This window comes from Crassostrea angulata, chromosome 2, assembly GCF_025612915.1.
Source record: "Crassostrea angulata isolate pt1a10 chromosome 2, ASM2561291v2, whole genome shotgun sequence".
NCBI lineage: Eukaryota > Metazoa > Mollusca > Bivalvia > Ostreida > Ostreidae > Magallana > Magallana angulata.
In genome coordinates, this window is record NC_069112.1 from 24,772,387 (window position 1) to 24,793,161 (window position 20,775).

At 34.1% G+C, this 20,775-nt stretch overlaps 1 protein-coding gene across 3 annotated transcripts in view; it reads right to left on the reverse strand.

Moving 5' to 3' along the window:
• Positions 1-646: 646 nt before the first annotated feature.
• LOC128171201 (uncharacterized) overlaps positions 647-20,775 on the reverse strand; it is a 35,631-nt gene continuing 15,502 nt past the window's right edge. Inside the window, exons 3-4 of one of the 3 annotated variants that reach the window (XM_052836935.1) lie at positions 12,305-12,436; positions 647-1,605 (exon numbers count right to left, since the gene is read on the reverse strand). In XM_052836935.1, the coding sequence (XP_052692895.1) occupies positions 1,535-1,605; positions 12,305-12,436 (203 nt within the window). In that variant the 3' untranslated portion in view covers positions 647-1,534. Of the gene's footprint in view, positions 1,606-6,984; positions 8,003-12,304; positions 12,437-20,775 lie in introns of those variants that run through there. The other 2 variants (XM_052836934.1, XM_052836936.1) reach the window with 2 other exon arrangements.

The window sequence follows — 20,775 nt, forward strand, 5'->3', positions numbered from 1 at the left end:
GTCTACCAGAAAATTTTGGAAACCTTTTTACGAAACATGACACCCAAAATCAAACTCCAAGAGTTCAGTTTGCTGGTTTATAAGATGTAAGAGCAGTTTGAGAAAGTAAAACGTGAGAGACGGACGGACGGAACAGGGTAACAACAATATACCCGAACTTTCTTGTATAAGTGCGGGTATAATGATTAAAAATTTATTGAAAGATGAGTGGCTAATTTTAGGGGTCTTAGCCTATCTTGTCCTTTCACAGGGATGCAGATGCAATAGGTGTAGCATTAGCTCATTTTGGCTTCATCTTAGTATTGAATGTCTACTTGGAATATGGCTGATTTAATAAAAATGATGCAATATATAATTGATACACATGCTTCAGTTTATTCTAGAGATTACTGTAAACCAACTTTCATTCGCGAGCGAAAATTTTTCGCGAGGTAAGCGAAAGCCTCGTCTCCGCGAATATTTCACGCCGTTAACCAGTCCTTGTCGTATGTTATTTTATAACAACATTGATCTCAATCAGGCTTGGTCGCGAACATTAGTCGTCGCGAATCGTTTTTTCAGAAGTTAGTTGCAAAATAAAGTCGTCGCGAATCAAAGTTGGTCTGCAGTATAATGTAGAGTTTGTACACGCATTAAATGACTCTGCAGCTGATGACACATAACACATGAATTTTAATCTCATTCTCTTTATTTATGATTTATACATATATTACAGCATAACATTTGAATAATTTCAACACATCAATTAAACTATCACAAAAATATATTGTAAAGCAACTGTAATGTACACAATATGTTTCAATAAAGGAGATTATTTAAAGTTATTTAAATCATATCCATTGAGATAATTTGAATGCATATGTATATATTACATATAACCATCATTTGAGGAATTCATTTCTCTATTTTGAGACACCTATAGTCATATTTCATTTACTATATTTTGACATCATTGTTCTAGGTTACACACAATAAAAAAACAAAAACAATAAGTTAATCTTTATAAATTTCATTGATTCTGGCAAGGGATATAAAGTCTTTGTTCTTTAAAAATTAAAATAAATGGATGCTCCATTTTGCTGAGTTTGCACTGATGAAGAAGATAAGTTAATAAAGTAAAAACCCTTTCGCCATGGCAACAATAAGAAATTCTGTTCCTCTTTCCAGAGTCAGAGAAGTTGACTTTTCACACATAACAATACATTTGTTACGTTTGTGTAACACCTTCATACTTCAAACAATATTAAATGTGATATTATTAAAATATCCCAAAATTGGAAGGAAAAAATACCAGACATTATTTAAAAAATAAAGAATGTTGCAAAATAATCTCCGATGTAGAGAAATGTTGTTTAGAAATATAAAAGCCGAGGCGAACACGATAACAAGAACTTTATTTCTATTCTACTAACAGATCCGACTATCAGTCGATCGGTTTATCTATAGAGAGAGTAAGTAGGTTATATTTTCAAGTGAGATGAATCTGATTGGTTGAGACGGCTGTTCCCCAAAGGTTTTGTTAGTAATGGCTGCTTCAGAATGCATCTCGGAAACAAGCAGTGAAAATGTGTTGGGGGAGGGTCTTGGAACAGCTGCAACCAGCTCCTTGAAATGAACATTAAAGGAAATACACATCGCTGTAAAAAACACTAACCCTTGTTATCAATGTATTTGTTTTTATAAAGAGCAAGTTTTTAACTTAAAACTCATGATCGACTCGAGTTTGGCATGTGTTTAAGGTCTGATAATTTATTGATGACGTTCGTGGTATATTGGAGAATAACTTTATGCGGCATCTCTTTGATGTAGCAGAATTAAAGATAAGTCTAATATTTGAGCATGGGTTTTGCAAGTCAAAAGTATATCTGCATTCAACATAACCAGACCCAGGTTTTTTATTATTCAATAATTATCAAATAAACATTTACACTTTTATGCACACATTTACGTCTTCCCTTCAGTGTTCGAGTGACAGTTTTAGTTTCAATTCCGATTTATATAACTATTAGTATGTAAAGAATGTGCCAATTTTACGTTCTATTGTGAGATATGGCATTTAAATCATTTACATGAGCACACATTTTTTTAATTTATTTACTTGTAACTAAACTTTATATTTATTCAAGTGGGCTGTGTCACCGCCCTATTTCAGTATATCATGTCACTTATGAAAGCATACATTAGCACATTTACCACCAGAGGTGTTAATTGCATTGAACGACCTCAGATATTGTGTGGCCAGATTAGAGAAAATAATGACTGTTAATTATGAACAGTTAGGACCTTTATGGCCATTCAGACTACAGAATAGACAGTATCTGAACTAAACAGAATGTTTGGTAATATATTTTTTAAAGAAAGGCATGGGACTAAAATTTAAAGCCGAAGTTGAGAAAATTCCAGAGTACTCATAATCCGGATTAAACAAATTATACTGTATTAAACTCGGCCTCAGGTGACTGTTAAGGCTGTTGGGCCCCTTGTTTAATTATCATACATGTTTAGTCCTGGCTTTCAAGATGTAAATTTCCTTTAATACCCGCACTGTGGCTAAAGTCATTCAAGTCTTTCTCAAAAGTAAACAAATGCAAATAAGCTATTCAAAATCTCGTCAATAGGTTCTATATATCTCTTTATGATCAATCATCAATTTTCAATGGACAACTAAGTAAAAACAACCGAAATGTTGGACTTTTCAGCATTGATTTAAATAGGAAGCAATTTTAAAAGTATATCAAAGGGTTTTCATTTTTCTATTTCTCATTACCAGTATTTTGTTGTCCTAAACATAAGTCAATAACACACTGCTAGACCTATATTATAATAGCATTTTTCGATGACTCAAACAGTTTAATAAAACATATCAGAAATCCAGATGTGCAACAATTTTGATTTTTCAAAACGACCACTTTTGTCATGAATTGACAAATTATCCAAATAAGAGGCCCATGGGCCACATCACTCACCTGAGCAACAATAGGTATGATAAGATCAGCTTAATGGAGTCATAATACAAACTGGATGGACAATGCATTATAATACATGTAGATCCTGTATAAGTAAGAGTCCATTTTTTTTTACCCTGGATATTCTTATGTTTATAATCAAGTCCTTTTTCTAACAGGATGATTTTATAGTCATATTACCTATTGAACATTGCAGTTCTCAAAAAGATCCTAAAAAATTGTTAATAAGATCCTAAACAATTGTTTATATATGGGATCAAACTCTGAACCCCTTGTGAGGCCCAAGAATTGTCCATGGGCCAAAGTCTAAACAATTTGAACTTTGATTTTTGCTTATGACGTTGCAGTTTACAGCGTTCAACGTTTGTGACATCATAATAAAACTCATCATTTTAACCTTTGAGAAACCTGTGTGCATTACAGTGTTATAACTGCCGTAGCTTTAAACACATTTGACAAGAAGAAAATATGTGGAATGTAAATATACAATTTTAAAGAATTAACAATATGTCAAAATGCTTGCATATAAGTAAAACCATATATCATAAGATTTCAGTTTTGTGAATAATTAAAATATTTCCCTTTGTAAAATTAGATCCCCAATGTGGCCCCACCCTACTCCTCAAGATTTTTATTTCTACATTATCTGAGGTTGCTTTCAGTAAAGTTAAAGCTTTTCTAGGCAAGAGGTTAGAAAAAAGATATTTTAAAAAATTCTCGGAGAGGATTTATATAGCCAATGACTGTTATCCCATCCGTTTATGTGATATATTGCATAATAAAATATTGTTTATATTTAAATTAAATTTTAAAACATTCTCTATTTATATTCCTATGTAAATCCCCCCCCCCCCCCCCCAGTTGTGACCCCACTCTGCCGCGTGGATTATGGCATGAGGATGCTTCCACACAAGTTTCAGGTTTCCTGCCTGATTAGTTTCTGAGAAGAAGATTTTTAAAGAGTTACTCTAGATATTCCTATGTCAAAGTCCCCCCCCCCCCATTTGTACCCCCAACCTATCCCTGGGGTTCATGATTTTCACAAATTTAAATCTACATTACCTGAGGATTTCCACATAAGTTTCAGCTTTCCTGATGAATTAATTTCTGAGAAGAAGATTTTAAAAAGATTTACTCTATATATTCCTAATATGTAAAAGTTTGCCCATCCCCCCCCCCCCCCCCATTGTGGACGTTATCTACTCCTGCGGGTCATGATTTGACCTAATTTGAATCTACACTACCTGAGGATGCTTCCATACAAGTTTCAGCTTTCCTGGATTATTGATTTCTGAGAAGAAAATTTTTATAATATTCCCATGTAAAACTTCGACCCCCCATTGTGGCCCCACCTTATCCCCAGGGACCATGATTTGAACAAACTTGAATCTACACTATCTAAGGATGCTTCAACACAAGTTTCAGCTTTTCTGGCCAAATGATTTTTGAGAAGAAGATTTTTGAAAAATATCAACAAATTTTCAATAAATCCTAATTATCTCCCCTTGAGAGAAAGCATGGCCTTTCATTTTCACAAACTTAAATTCCATTTACCCAATGATGCTTTGTGCCAAGTCTGGTTGAAATTGGCCCAGTGGTTCTGGAGAAGAAGTCGAAAATGTGAAAAGTTTACATGCAGACAGATGGACGCTGGTAAAAAAGTGATCAGAAAAGCTCACTTGAGCTATCAGCTCAGCTGAGCTAAAAATGTTCTTTCAGATTTTGGACAATCAGTGCTCAATTATAACTGTCATATTGCTATAACTTTCTACCTTTTCAGTGAAATTCTTTGAAATCTAAAATATTTAAGTACATGTAGTTCTATATTATAAGATGATGAATATGGGAACATTCTCAATCACGTACATGTATGCATATATGCACTGAAATATTATTGACTTATGCTCATTTTGCTATAAGTGTGTGTTATTTCCACATGATACTGTAAAATTACCAAAGAGGTATAGCGCCTTTTCCCATTATTTCGCCTACACCTGTGTTTGGACGGAAAGTACCTGTTTCTTAAAATAGCTTCAGGTACCTAGCTGTCGCAATATGATTTTCGAAACCTGGATACACTGTACTGATTTTACAAAGGTGTCTGTAACAACTTATTTGTCATAAATTCGGGAAACTGTGTATAACAGTAGTTGATATTCTGAACCGTGATAAGTTCAAGCAAAGTGCAATGGATCTAAGTGTAAATAGAGTACATGTACAGTGTTAATGAAAGGATCTGTATATATTTGGTGTGCTCATACTCAGACTGAATAAAACAAATAATTTAAAAAAACAAGATTTAACTTAACCTCTTTATTCTGTTCATGTTTCAATTAAAGTGAAAAAAATTACTACTTAGTGGACACTAATTGAAATATTTGTCTAATTTTCAGTACGAAGACCACGTTTAACCAAAATAATTCAATGTAAACGTGTACTACAATACCTGTAGAACATAATTCAAATCAGATGTGTTTGGTTTAGAGTGGTTCAAATAGTCAAATATCCAATTTTTTATCGTATACTAACTACTTTCCTATATATCCCTATACCCCAAAACCACAATATTTTAATGTTGTGTAAGATAATTAAGACTCTTAGTGCATGGTGATTGTGTAATTTGGGTTTCTTTGAATATATTTAAACAGAATATTGTATAATATTGAAAATGTTTGATGTTAGCAAAAGGCTATATTTGAGGCTAAATCGTATATTAAGTGCACTATACCTCTTTTCAAGACATCTTTGCGAGAAATGAATTTAGTACATGTATAAACAGTGCTTTGGAAAACAGTGCCATTGAAAAACGTTTTAGTGATTCTCCTGTTTCTTCTTATTATATTTTATCTCAAAAAACTACACAATGAATTTTAGCTAAATCTATAGAAATGAAATATTAAAAATTTTTTTTTAACCAAAATGTTCTCAAAAAGTGTTGAAGATAGGAGTCTGAAACTTTCATATGTAGATGTGTGTTGAAAACATTTGGTGTGTGGGTTGCACCTTCTGCTGGTCACAGGAAATAATTTTAAAAGTTTTTTTAAAAACTTGTGTGTGTATCATAACTTTTCTATGTTATTTTTTATGGGTTTATAAAAAGTCTAATCAGAATGATAAATTAAAAATATATTTCAAATTAACCCATAATATAGACATTTATCTTTTTTCATACTAAGCAATGATCCTCAATAGCATAATGGTTAGCATGTTTCATCATTTTGGGGACCTGGTTCAATCAATTTTTTTTTACTTTTTTCAGCTCAAATATTATACTTTATTATATACTTTGTATAAGATAGAGGGTTTTTGCACCCCTGATATGAACAGTGGCACACGCCTTTATCACACACCCCGTGTTATTACCCTTTACTTCATCCTTTATCACACCCGATATAACACCTATCCGGAACACCTTTATACTTTTTATTCAGATAACCTCGGATCTTATTCTCTTTTCTGTGCATATCTGAAGTCGAAACTATGACGTCATGATCTAAATATTTTAGTATAGATGATGTCACAATACATATGAACGTCAAAAATGTGTGGTTGAAGATAGTGATAATATGCTTGTAAGTTTTTTCGATGTGAAAAATGAAAACTAGCTTTCTAAATTCAAATATATAATAAAAATAACAATACATGTCAAAATCTGTATCACATTCAATATCAACCCTCGACCAATATCAGCCCTCTGGCAATCGGCCCTCGGGCTGATATTGGAGTCTCGGGTTGACATGGGATGTGATGCAGATTTTGCCATGTATTGTTCTCTATTCATCTTTAAATAATGTCTGGTATTTTTCCTCTTCCAATTTTGGGATAGTTTTACAATATTATATTTATACAGGGACTTCTTTTATTAACACAATTATATTAACACAGTCACGAAAAGGGGAATATTAACTAGTTTGCATCACTTATTACAATGATATACTCTGCTTACCTCCTAGAAACCAAAGAGCAGAGAGCAGAGAAAATGCATATTTACACAAATTATTTACATTAATATTATTGAATTTATTTTGATTACTTCAAGGGCCAAGAAATTTTCAAAGCACTAATACATTCTTGCTATATTTAAACAAAAGAGCCTCACAAAAGTAAACAATTCATCATGATCTATACTCCCCCTCCCTCACACACACACATGTATTTCATTTGTATGATTAATTTTTACATGTGAAGGGTTTGGATTTCTATATAATCAATCCACAGATATAGACTTAAGAGAAGATTTATTTACTGAGCATAGTGATAGATGTATGAATTAGTATTTACAGATTCAAACTCTGTTATATCTTTATTCTGCTTTCCTGCATTTTTATTAAAGGGATGGGAGTTGGGGAAGGGGGGTGTTCCATGTATCTTTAGTGCTTGGTAGATCTTAGGAAATAAGGTTAACAGTGCTTTCAGCTACTGTTATCCCAAGATGGAAATCTGAATGAAAATGTTACCCAATGCAACACGGGCAAGCTGACAAACCTTCATTTTGTAAAAATTCAGATTTTAAAAGTCATCTGACTCAAATTTAAGTTTTTTGCCACACTGAATTAATTCACTTATTGGCCACTTTTCTACTGAAGGGAAACCAGGAACACAGCTCTTTAAGGATTTTGAATAGATATCCCATTTACTTGCAACAAGTTGCCTAAAATTTGATTTACATCTTTCAAGTAAATAAGGATTCGCCTTATTTAATCCAGAACAAAATATTCTATAGTGTAAAACCATCCAAATAATAAGAACAGTCTCATCAATGAGAGTTCTGTCATCTGGGAGGTCTAAATTGAATAAAAGAATTGGATTGCTGCAAAGTAAAACATCATTATCTGAATCATACATCATAATTTCAAGCTTTTCTGGGGAAATAACAATATTTGGAATCATGTGGTGTAAAAATTCAGGGTGTTTCTGCTTTTGAACTAGGGAAAACACAATTGTTTGTGCTATTGCTTGTGACAGCATATTTTCTGATAATGGTTGCTTGACCTGTGTTATTGTTTTCCCGCCTGGAGAATCATCATTCTTTGTTTCTAAAATTTCAAAGAGAGGAATGTATTATATTGAAATAAAGTACATATCACACACCTATTAACTATGACAGAATAAGTAACTAGAGGCCCATGGGCCACAATACTTACCTCTGTTCTTCAGAGCTACATGTACATGCGGAATTGTGATAGAAAACCTTTAATAGAGCTACAGTGCAATCCAGTGAAAAAATGTATATTTATTGAACACAAATAAGTGCACAATTTCTCAATTATTTTTTCATACATCTAAAAATATTGCTAACTACATGTTCCTCACATATTCTTAAAATGCAATTTTGTGCCCAAAATGATCTGACTAAACATTCAAAAATGTTAAGTCATGTATAAAATGCTTTTTAATACACAAAAGTCTTTCAAGTCACTTACAACTTTCATGCCATCGTTTACAGAGTTCAAAAGCAAGGTTAAAGTAGCAGCCGAACTCTTTTTTTTGCATTTTTTTTTAGCTGAACAAAACCTACCACTTTCTGTGTGAGATCACTTAACAAAATTCAAAATCAGCAACTGTTAGTTAAAATGCTTCTTTGCAATAAAGTATTACACATAAGTTTTAACACATATTTCTATTGTAAATACCTATAAAATGCATGGTAAATATGTTGTGAATGTCGTTACGCGCTATGACCAGATTTTTTACTTTCCAAATCTGGTCATGACCAGAATTTCACATGTTAGAGGTTGGCAAGTATGGTCTTATATCAACAAGAGGCCCATGGGCCACATCGCTCACCTGAGCAACAATAGACATAATAAAATCAGCTTTATGGAGTCATATACAAAATATCTGATCAATGTTGTATAATAGATCCTGTATATATAAAAAAAAAATTCCCCTGCACATTCTTATGTTTATCATTGAGCCCCTTTGTAACAGGATGGTTTTACAGTCATATCACATATTGAGCATTGCAGTTCTCAAGAAGATGATCAGACTTAAACAACTATTTATATATGGATTATAAACCTACATCAAATTTTGAACCCCTTGTGAGGTCGTAGAATTGTCCAGAGGCAAGAGTCTACACAATTTTAAAGAACAAACAATATGTCAAAATGTTTGCATATAAGTAAAACCATATATAATAACATTTGAGTTTTTGTGAATAATTCAAATGTTTTCCTTTGTAAAATTGGAACCCTCCCCCCAATGTGGCCCAACCCTACTCCTGAAGAATATGATTTTGAAAAATTTTAATCTACACTATCTGAATTGACTAAAGTTGGAGCTTTTCTAGACAATTTGTGTTTTAGAAGATGCTTTTTAAAGATTTTTCCCTATATATTCCTATGTAAAAATTTGATATCCCCCCCCCATTGTGGCCCCACCCTACCCCCGGGGATCATGATTTGAACAAACTTGAATCTTCCCTACCTCAAAATACTTCAACACAAGTTGCAGCTTTTCTGCATGATCGGTTTCTGAGAAGAAGATTTTGAAAGATTTTTCTCTATATATTCTAATGTGAAAATTCACCCCCCCCCCCCCCTCACTGAAGCCCCACCCTACTCATAAGGATCATGATTTTATCAAACTTGAATCTAACCTAACTGAGGATGCTTTCACACAAGTTACAACTTTTCTGGCCGATCGGTTTCTGAGGAGAAGATTTTTTAAGATTTACTCTATATGTTCCTTTGTAAAATTCAACCCTCCATTGTGGCCCCAATCTACCCCTGGGGATCATGATAACACTTGAATCTACACTACCTAAGGATGCTTCCACACAAGTTGCAGCTTTTCTGCACGATTGGTTTCTGAGAAGAACAGTTTTAAAGATTTACTCTATATATTCCTATGTAAAAATTTGACCCCCCCCCCCCCATTGTGGCCCCACCCTACCCATGGGGATCATGGTAATAACTTTTCTGGCCAATCAGTTTCTGAGTAGAACAGTTTTAAAGATTTTTCCTTATATGTTCCTATATAAAATCTCAACCCCCCCCCATTGTGGCCCCACCCTACCCCCAGGGATCATGATTTGAACAAACTTAAATCTACACTACCTGAGGATGCTTTCACACAAGTAACAGCTTTTCTGGCTGATCAGTTTCAGAGAAGAAGATTTTAAAAGATTTACTCTATATATTCCTAGGTAAAAATTTGACCCCCCATTGTGGCCCCACCCTACCCATGGGGATCATGATTTGAACAAACTTGAATCTACACTACCTCAGGATGCTTCCACACAAGTTTCAGCTTTCCTGGCTGATCAGTTTCAGAGAAGAAGATTTTTAAAGATTTACTCTATATCTTCCTATGTAAAAATCGACCCCCCATTGTGGCTCCACCCTACCCCCCTGGATGATGATTTGAACAAACATGAATCCTCACTACCTGAGGATGCTTCCATACAAGTTTCAGCTTTTCTGGCCAAATGGTTTTTGAGAAGAAGATTTTTGAAAAATACCAACAAATTTTCAATGAATTTTTATTATCTCCCCTTGAAAGAAGGCATGGCCCTTCATTTTAACAAACTTAAATCCCCTATACCAAAGGATGCTTTGTGCCAAGTTTGGTTGAAATCGGCCCAGTGGTTTTGGAGAAGAAGTCGAAAATGTAAAAAGTTTACGGACGGACAGACAGACAGACAGAAGGACGCTGGACAAAAAGTGATCAGAAAAGCTCATTTGAGCTTTCAGCTCAGGTGAGCTTAAAAATATTAGAATAAGTAAATGAATTATGTTTTGCGCTGCTTTAAAAAAAACTTAGTATATTTCCTTATAAAATAGGTAGTGATGCATTTATAATACAATAACTCATCATGGCTACAAAAATCAAAGAAATTTCAAAGTTCAAAAATAAATAATTTTCTTTCTGCTTTAAACAGTCTTTGAACAATTTGGTTTGAGAGAAGAACAGTGGTTTTAGAGAAGAAGTTCAAAATGTGAAAATTTAAAGACGAACAGATGGACGAGGAACAAAATGTGATCAGAAAAGCTTCGCCTCGCCTGCAGGTATAAAATTAATAACCAGGTGTCACTACTTGACTATGTAACTAATAATACCTGTCCTTCGGGGACAATCAGACCTACTCGTTGCTTTGCAACGAGCTTTGCTCTGGTTTTTCTTCTTTTTGTTAGACAAAATAAATTTACCGTAAAGTCCCGTGTATAACACACACTCTTTTTCAGTCAAAATTTGATCAAAAGTGGAGGGTGCGTAGTGTACATAGGACTAAAATTTTACCCCATTTTTCAAGCCGTGATTTTGGATACCACAGGAGTAGTGTCTGTCGATATCGCACGCTATGCAAATTGTTTCAGTTTAAACTAAACTTACTGTGTCAGAAATACCTTACTCTTAGTTTTATTATTTCCATTTATTGAAATATTTATCCTCTCAAACAACTACTCCTTGCATCAAACAAGTTATCGCCAGTGCATTCGCCATTACATAAGCAGCCACCTGTTGACTCGGCGCATGGTCAATGTTTGTTTAACAATTTCCAGTGTCAGAAGCATGCACCTGACTTGTGTCTGACTTCACAGGGTGTTCTATAAGCAATTATTATGATTTTATTTAACTTGATAAATTTGTGTCCAGTTATCATGGTTATGAAGTTAAACGTTATCACTTTACACAGACACTGCAAAAAATACATTGATCATTTGTATGACTTAATAATAACAATATACAACATACATACGTTTCTTCACACTGTTTATTTAACAACAATCAAAGAGTTTGACTATAATTAATCAATTAAAACAATTCTTTCAGATCACTGCAAACATTATTGCTTTTAAGCACTAAGCTTGTTTGCCATTTGTCTCTACATACTTGATGATCTTCAACTTCTTCACCGCGTATAAGAAATTCGTTTTTTATGAAGTGTCAAATGATATATGATCCTGCCCATTTAAATCATACTTTCCTTGTACACTTTTCATCAATTATAACGATGATGAAATAATTAATTGCCCTTGGATTTCATTAAGATAAAAACGGCTTATGGTTTTTTTTGTCAGACTTTGACTCTAATATCATTGGGCCAAGTTCTAATCATGAAATTAAAGTAAACGCGCTTGGGTTATAAAATTATCATTAAACACAGATAGTTATTTAGGAAAATGGCGGCCGTTGATTTTCTTTGCCTGAGCTATAATATTCTGATCACAAAATTACAGAAATTATGCTTATATTATAAAATTGTTATGAAACATCAATAGTTTTGGGGGAAATCACGGCCGTTGTTTTCGACATTTTTAGGACCTGCTGCGAGTGCAATTTATACACGATACTTTAGGGTAAATGCATTGAATAAATTTTATGATCCTTACCATCCTGTTCATCAACTCTTCTTTTTTTGGAAATATTTTCTTCAATATCTAACACAGCATTTGCCATGGAATGAATTCCGAGATGTGAGGAGAAGACAATATCAATAAATCCATGCCAAACTTGTTCATGACCTAAAAGTGATTGCAATTATTATTATTATTACAGTTTTGCATGTAAATGATTATTTAGTTTTGTATAGCAAAAGGCCCAAGGACCTTAACAGTCACCTGTGTATAACACAATACTGTACAGGAACCATGGAAAGGTAAATAAATTTATTAATCAACCACTAATTTCCCTTTTTTGATGCAGTTAATTTTGAAGAGTGTGATCCAATTTTTTTTCAGATCACAACACTGTGGTTTTCTGAATTCATGTCACTGCTATGTGAAACTGATAATGTTGTACACAGTATGCATGACATTTTTCCTTGTGTATCAAAATTTCCTTTAAAGCTGCATTAGCTGCTAAATTCATGTTCATTGATATCATTTCCAACTCCTTATATTTAATCATCCTCGGTTATAAACGTGTATCAGAACAATACAGGTTCAAAATGAAATCTGTGAAGATCTCTAGACTTGCTGAAATTCCACGCCGCTATGTCCAGTTTTGTGTTGGACGCTATTATAACTGATTAATTTCCGAATGATCTCTGATGATAACCAATATGTATTCTGTGACCTATGACCTCAGCAGCCAGCATGGATTCCGAGGTAAGCGCTTAGAAGTCAAAGTCAATTTATTCTATTTATGACTGAAAATCACATCTACAAGAGTGTTACAGAGTACCAACTTGTTTCAAGCGAAAAAAATACTAATAAACGATTTTTAAGGTGATGAAGCCCCCCACGGGTTTTCTTTTGTTTTTTATCAAATAAAAAAATTATTAATTCTCCTTTACCAAAACCTGATCAAATGTTATATAAAACTATTTTGATTCATTTAAGAGTAGAAGTATATCTCGATATAGTTTTTTCCTATTCAGAATGAACAAAAGAATGGCCTCAGTTCTGTGAGCAAAGCTCTGTATCTTGCTTATAAATCGAAACTTGACACAGCTGAATATGGTTAGTAAAGAGAAAATTGTAAACAATTAAAACAGAGGAAACATGCACTAAAACAAAGAAAGGGCACAATTTATTTTTTCATAATAAATACATAATACCTATATATTTCTAGCAGCAAAAACAATCACCGTTTAGACTGAAAATGCAGAGCATCTTAACAAAACACGTTTCATTATAATCAACCATAACGATTACCGAATTACCAATAGAATGTATAGTATTTATGTCTGATTTACCAAAGTCTATATTTGATTCAATACGTAAAAATTCTAAAATACAGGCGATATTTCCCCTCAAGTTAAAAAGCATAAACGAAATTCAAAACAACGTAAAACCAGAGTCACGAGTGAAATGTCAACGCATTGAAAGATTTAACCTCAATTCACTTCACGAAATCGACACAAATATATTTAGCATGTTTCAAGTATCCCTTCGCACGTAAACTGTTGCACAACAAGCAAATTCATCTTTGTCAGTTTGACATGCGTCAACATTCAAACATGGCTGCTTTACAAAGAACTTTTGGTTTCGATATGGAATACCGAACCTGAAGTTATAAACTGATTGACAGCAATTATCTCTTAATTTTTATTTTCATAAATTACTCAAATTTGAAACAGAATTCGCCAATAATTTTTGCAATTTATATTTTCCTTTACATAAGGATTATTGATGCAAAATTACGTTGAATTTGACTCAGTAGTTCTTGAGAAGATTTTTTAAAATGCATCCCCCTTTTTCTACAGCTTCTCCAGGAAGATGATGCTGAAGAGGATAATGATGATGTAGATGATGACCAAAGCATCAGAAATGCAGCTCATGATCCCCAACATCAACAAGAGGCCCATGGGCCACATCGCTTACCTGAGGAAAATAGGTATGATAACTATCTGGACAATGTACAATAATACATGTAGATCCTGTATAAATAAAATCCATTTTCCCCCTGGATATTCTTATGTTTATAATCATTAGTCCCTTTTCTAACAGGATGATTTTATAGTCATATCACATGTTGAGTATTGCAGTTCTCAAAAAGATCCTTAACAATTTTTTATATATGGGATATAAACCTACATCAAACTCTGAACCTTCTTGTGAGGCCGAAGAATTGTCCTGGGGCCAAAGTCTTAACAATTATAAAGAATCATCTGGCTGATAAGTTTCTGAGAAGAAGATTTTTAAAGATTTACTCTACATATTCCTATGTAAAACTTTAACACCACCACCCCCCCCCCAATGTGGCCCCACCCAACCCCTGGGGATCATGATTTTGCCTTTTCACCGATACCGCAGCCGAGTTCTTCTCTGCATTCTATTATTAGACATTGAGTCATCAGATTATTTTTAGATGATTATAGGTGGCACTAATTCAGAAGTGGCATCCCCGAAAAGCAATGCCAACAGCGCTTTGCGTACTGCGTATGCTTAGCGCTTAAAAAGAAAAGTTTGGGATGGGAGTAATTTGAGTTAAGTCGTCAATCCAATTTTTTCAGACCGGAAGCTATTGTTTGAATCAAGCAACATTTATTCTGAAAATGTGTTTGTTAGGCATGATTGAATTATTTTTTAAATATAATAAAACTTTGTTCGTTCAAGACTCGCAACACTTCAAATAGATTTGTTGGCACTAGCTAGAACCCCCAGTGTCCATAGTGCTTGGATTAGCTGGTTAGTGACCCATACGCATGAGCACAAAAGCGCACACCATGCAGTTATGTTACAAAGCTAGCTAGCATACTACAGAGGGTGTTTAAGGATCAGAGGGTGCATATACTACATAATCACAATAATCACAAGCCGTGCATTAGTAAATTGCAATAAGAGAGAGAGAGAGAGAGAGAGAGAGAGAGAGAGGGGGGACGTCGGAAACAGAAAATAAATGAGAAAGGGGGTTAGCACCCCATTTTCATTCATTTAAATTAAAATTAGATGTACACAATATTTAATTTTTTTTGTAACATATATTTCCATTTTTTTTAATTTGCTTCCGACATCCAAATGAAATATCATTATACTTATACTAAAGAGGAAATAAAATGTAGGTATTTATTAGCATGCATATACTTCTGCTATATATACAGAGCTACACAACAGCATCATGATATAAATATTGCATGTGAAAAGCATTAAATACGTACATGCATTATGTGAGCAGGAAAGCTTGCATTTGTGAAATAATGAGGATTTTTTTAAAAAATGCATGTGCAGAGAAATTACCGAGTAGATCTATACTCTATATTATGTACACATTATAAAATCATCCTATAATGAAAATTATACTTTTCGTCTATCTCCGAGGACAATACGAGTTATATTTCATTGATCTCTGATCTCTGAATCTCTGATCACTGAATATGAAATAAGGTTGTGAAAAATGACGTCACAGCGGCTTGAAAACTCTCCACTTGCACACTAAAAATGCACATCTTAGCTGGAGGTAAAACATGAGTGCGGATCATGGATCTTCAAACTTCGAACTTCGATTTTTCTATTTTCTACTTTCCAGTTTGATTTCCTCTTGTGATATTTGATTGTGTGTATAAAATGAAACTTTTTACAACAAATTATAAGTATGTGTGTTTAATAAAAAAGACTATATGCCTTATATTACTTACAAGGTGCAAGGTTTGCTTCAGGTTAAGAAAGTTCAGGAAAACAATGTACCTGTGACGTCGTATTTTACATTATTATACTTTCATGTTAAATACTGAAATCTGATTGGTTTAGACGCAGTTGACAGTTCGTTCTCATATCCTCAGCGTTAGCAACACACTTGGCAATGGGCCGATAGAATGAATTGTTACATGCGCATTAATTATGCGCTTACGGTTCGCCGTAAAACTCACGTCTTTTCAATATAAAAGAAGTAAAATTTGCTATAATTAAAACATTCAGTATAATAAAATTAACTGTAATAGTGCCTGTTTGGGAGGGTACCAGTTGAAATTGACACCCCTCGAAAACCATTGTCAACCTCCGCTTCGCGTTGGTTGACGATTAATGGTTTTCTCGGGGTGTCAATTTCAACTGGTACCCTCCCAAGCAGGCACTATTTATATAATGTGACGTCGATGAGTGGTAGTCTGCATGAGGAAGGTGCTGTAAGTTCTAGTGTTTACATCGGAGCGTTTGTCTGGTCATTTCGCGATTTAAAAAACGTTGTTACGATTGTGAGACATGTTTGAGATTATCTTGATTTGAAATTCATCTGCTCACAGAACTCCGTAAAACATCTATGGATTTAATTTGGCATTGAAGGCGAAGGCAGGGTGTCATAATATGCTATTGGATTTATATATATATGTGTGTGTGGCAGTTCAAATGCTTTTATATCATGTCAGTTACCGTAAGATTTGAACAACGCGAGGATTTACTGACATAACAGATGGAGATTTACAATTTTTTGGGATTTATAAGAAATCTACTGTACAAGAAAATCGGCGCATGCTCAAAGGGGTTATGCATGCGTTAACTAACCAAGCTAAATCCACATCTAACCCAGCTAATACACACCCAACAGAATTGTTTACAAAATAAAATAAATAAAAACAGCTCTTGAGGTTAACCTGTCACCTCTACCCACATGTATATTTCCTTGTGTTCTACAGACTTTACCGGTAATACAAATTAAATTGGGTAATGCATAAGCAATAATGGAACTTTAAAGAGGCATCATGCCTTGTTGTGGTTTGTGTTTGATAAAAAATTATGACTCACAAACAAAAAAAGGCTGTTTAAAGAAATTTACAATTGTTAGTTGTGAAAATTTGTTTTTCAATAAAAGTATGCAATTTTGTTTCCTTTATTTTGTAATTTAATATGATATTTAGATGTGTTTACATAATTGTTAAATACCCCTTCTTTCAAATTGTCTCCATTAAGATTATATAGTTAGATTACATGTACGATATGTAACAGTAAATGTACATTTGAAATTGAAATAACATCTGCTTTGATAATTACTTTTGAAATGAACAAGACACAACTTATTTTTACCTTTTTAATGTATATATGCATAGAAAAATGTAGAAAAGCATGTCAAATTTGAACATTTTTCATGGCATTCTCATCCGTGTCCAGCTGTCCAAGTATGTTTGAATTTAATTTTAATTTAAGGCAGATGTCTAACTTAATTGTAGGTCTCACTGTTTTAGCACTAAAAACCATAATAGATGAGATATTCACTAAATATGATTGTTAGCTTACTTTTTTCAGGGAAACAAGAAATGACATGCAGGACAGCAAGTCTATTTGTTAATAAAAATGCTACAAATCATCCAATAAACAAAAAAAAATCAATTTTTAGTATCATTGACTTTTTCATGAATTCATAATCAAAAGATAGGGGGGGGGGGGGGGGGGGGTATACATGTAAGGGCATTTCTAAGTGATGTGATGCTTTTATCATGATAATATCATGTAGATGTATGTAGTATTGAATAAGGTTTCTTATAAATGGAGGTTGAACAACAATTGACTTCTTAAAGGTCAGGTAAAGATGTTTTACAATGGAGAACCCTATGAATCTGTGTTCAATAGAGGAAAGTGGAAATGGTGGGTTCACTTAAATGGCCATATTTATCTTAAACCTCAATGGAATTGGCAATATGTGGTATACTTTTTCTCAGAATTGCATTAGTTTTCTAATTCTAAGACAAAATGTCTTTTCATAAAATGTAAATGTACTAAGTTAAAGGTAGCAAGGGACAGATTGGATGAAGTACCTGTTAATATTTTTGTAAAATTGAAAGTTGCTGTATATGAAGGCTTAGGCCACGTAAAATTAATTTCATAGATTCTCATCCCCGCAAGCCCCTCTGAAAATGGCCCGCCCCAATGCATTTTATTTTATTTTGAAATAAAAAAAATTGTGTGGAAAAAAAAATTGGGGAAAAAAAAAGAGCTTCGTATACAAAAAATTCTCAAAACATTTTAATGGCTGCCTAAACATGTGGATTACCGTTTGATTCCAGTTATGTTTGTTATCATAAGGGTACAAATGCGTTCATGCATTAAAAGTTAAGTCAAAATAAAATGGAATTAAAAGATTACATGTGGGTTTGTGTACTTATATTAGCATTAACAACTTAAAATAATAGAGCTAGAACATGATCGGTGAGTAAGGTATTTTTATAAAAATAACAAGAGGCCAAATGGCCTTAACGGTCACCTGAGTAGCATAACCCATACACAAACTTGTCAAGGAGTCTCATATATGCATTTAGTTAAGTTTTATTCTGGAATAGAAACATTTTTAATTTGTAATGACGACCACCTCCCTGCCTGAAATCTTTCAAAAACGACTATTAAACCTATAATTTTAGCGAAAAACTTAAAAGATCATAAAAGAATGCATGACCTGATATTGAAAAGGTGCAAGACTCTGATAGAAAATAATTTAATAATAATAACAAGGTGGTTATTATTCATGTTTTATCTAAAACAACCTCCCATCCCCCCGGGGCAGACAGAAACTCTCCCTATGGGCATTTAAACAAACGAAAAAAAACCCAGCTTTATCGATAAAAGCCATCATGAGTTACTGACTTCTCCTGTTCCAGTTTTTGAATATTCAACATTCGTTGAGAATCACCATCTGGCATATATACCAAAATCATTTTACCTTTATATATCAGTGATTTTAGTTAGCCAATTATTACTTTACTATTAACAAGTCTATTTGTTTATTTTGAAAGTTCAAAAACTGTTTTTGTTTCAAATGATAAAAAGCCTTGCATAACTCTTTTGATCATACAACTTCTTTATAATTACATTATATTCAACGATTAATTACTACATATGAACAAGCAAAGGAAGATAACTCCATTAGGAAGAAGCAAGGAAAACAAGATGTAAATTATAATCGGGGCGATTATAAAGTCTCCCAAACGAACGAGGCTATCATATAGAGTAGGGATGACCCACAAAGTTTCATGTGGTTCCCAGGGGTCCTTAACTATATATCAGGTGAACTAACATAAACAAGGAACAAGAATATATATGGTTTAGGGGTGGGGATATTAACCGTTTTCAAGATATTCAGGCACTACCTGTTTGAGAGGGGTCAGAACCACCCCAAGGGCCCATGACCTACATACCATATGATGCCCCTTGACACAAGGAACAAGAATATATATAGTTTAGGGGTGGGGATCTCAACCGTTTTCAAGTTATTTGTGCACTTCCTGTTTGAGGGGGGTCAGGACCATCCCCATGGGCCCATGACCTACATACCATATGATGCCCCTTGACACAAGGAACAAGAATATATATGGTTTAGGGGTGGGGATCTCAACCGTTTTCAAGATATTCGGGCACTACCTGTTTGAGGAGGTCAGGACCACCCCAAGTTCCATGACCTACATACCATATGATGCCCCTTGACACAAGGAACAAGAATATATATGGTTTAGGGGTGGGGATCTCAACCGTTTACAAGTTATTTGTGCACTTCCTGTTTGAGGGGGGTCAGGACCATCCCCAGGGCCCATGACCTACATACCATATGATGCCCCTTGACACAAGGAACAAGAATATATATGGTTTAGGGGTGGGGTTCTTAACCATTTTCAAGATATTTGGGCTCTTCCTGTTTGAGGGGGGTCAGGAACCACCCCTGAGGCCCATGACCTACATACCATTTGATGGCCCTTAACACAAGGAACAAGAATATATATGGTTTAGGGGTGGGGATTTTAACCGTTTTCAAGATATTTGGGCCCTTCCTGTGCCATATTTGCCCCACCCTAGTGCCTAAACACCTATCCCAGCGATCATAAATTTCACAATTTAGGTAGAAGACTTCATGTACATCATATCCAGGCCTTTAGTTTTTCACAAATATATATGGGAGTAGAGAAGAAGATTTTCTAAGATTTAATACATTTTTACTATATGGCCATATTGGCCCCACCCTAGAGCCTGAACCCCTGACCCAGGGACCATAAATTTCACAATTTTGGTAGAGGGCTTCATGGACATCATATCCATGCATTTAGTTTTAAACAAATATCTATGGGAGTAGAGAAGAAGATTTTCTAAGATTTAATACATTTTTACTATATGACCATATTGGCCCCACCCTAGAGCCTGAACCCCTGACCCAGGGGCCATGAATTTCACAATTTTGGTAGAGGGCTTCATGGACATCATATCCATGCATTTAGTTTTAAACAAATATATATGGGAGTAGAGAAGAAGATTTTCTAAGATTTAATACATTTTTACTATATGACCATATTGGCCCCACCCTAGAGCCTGAACCCCTGACCAAGGGGCCATGAATTTCACAATTTTGGTAGAGGGCTTCATGGACATCATATCCATGCATTTAGTTTTAAACAAATATCTATGGGAGTAGAGAAGAAGATTTTCTAAGATTTAATACATTTTTACTA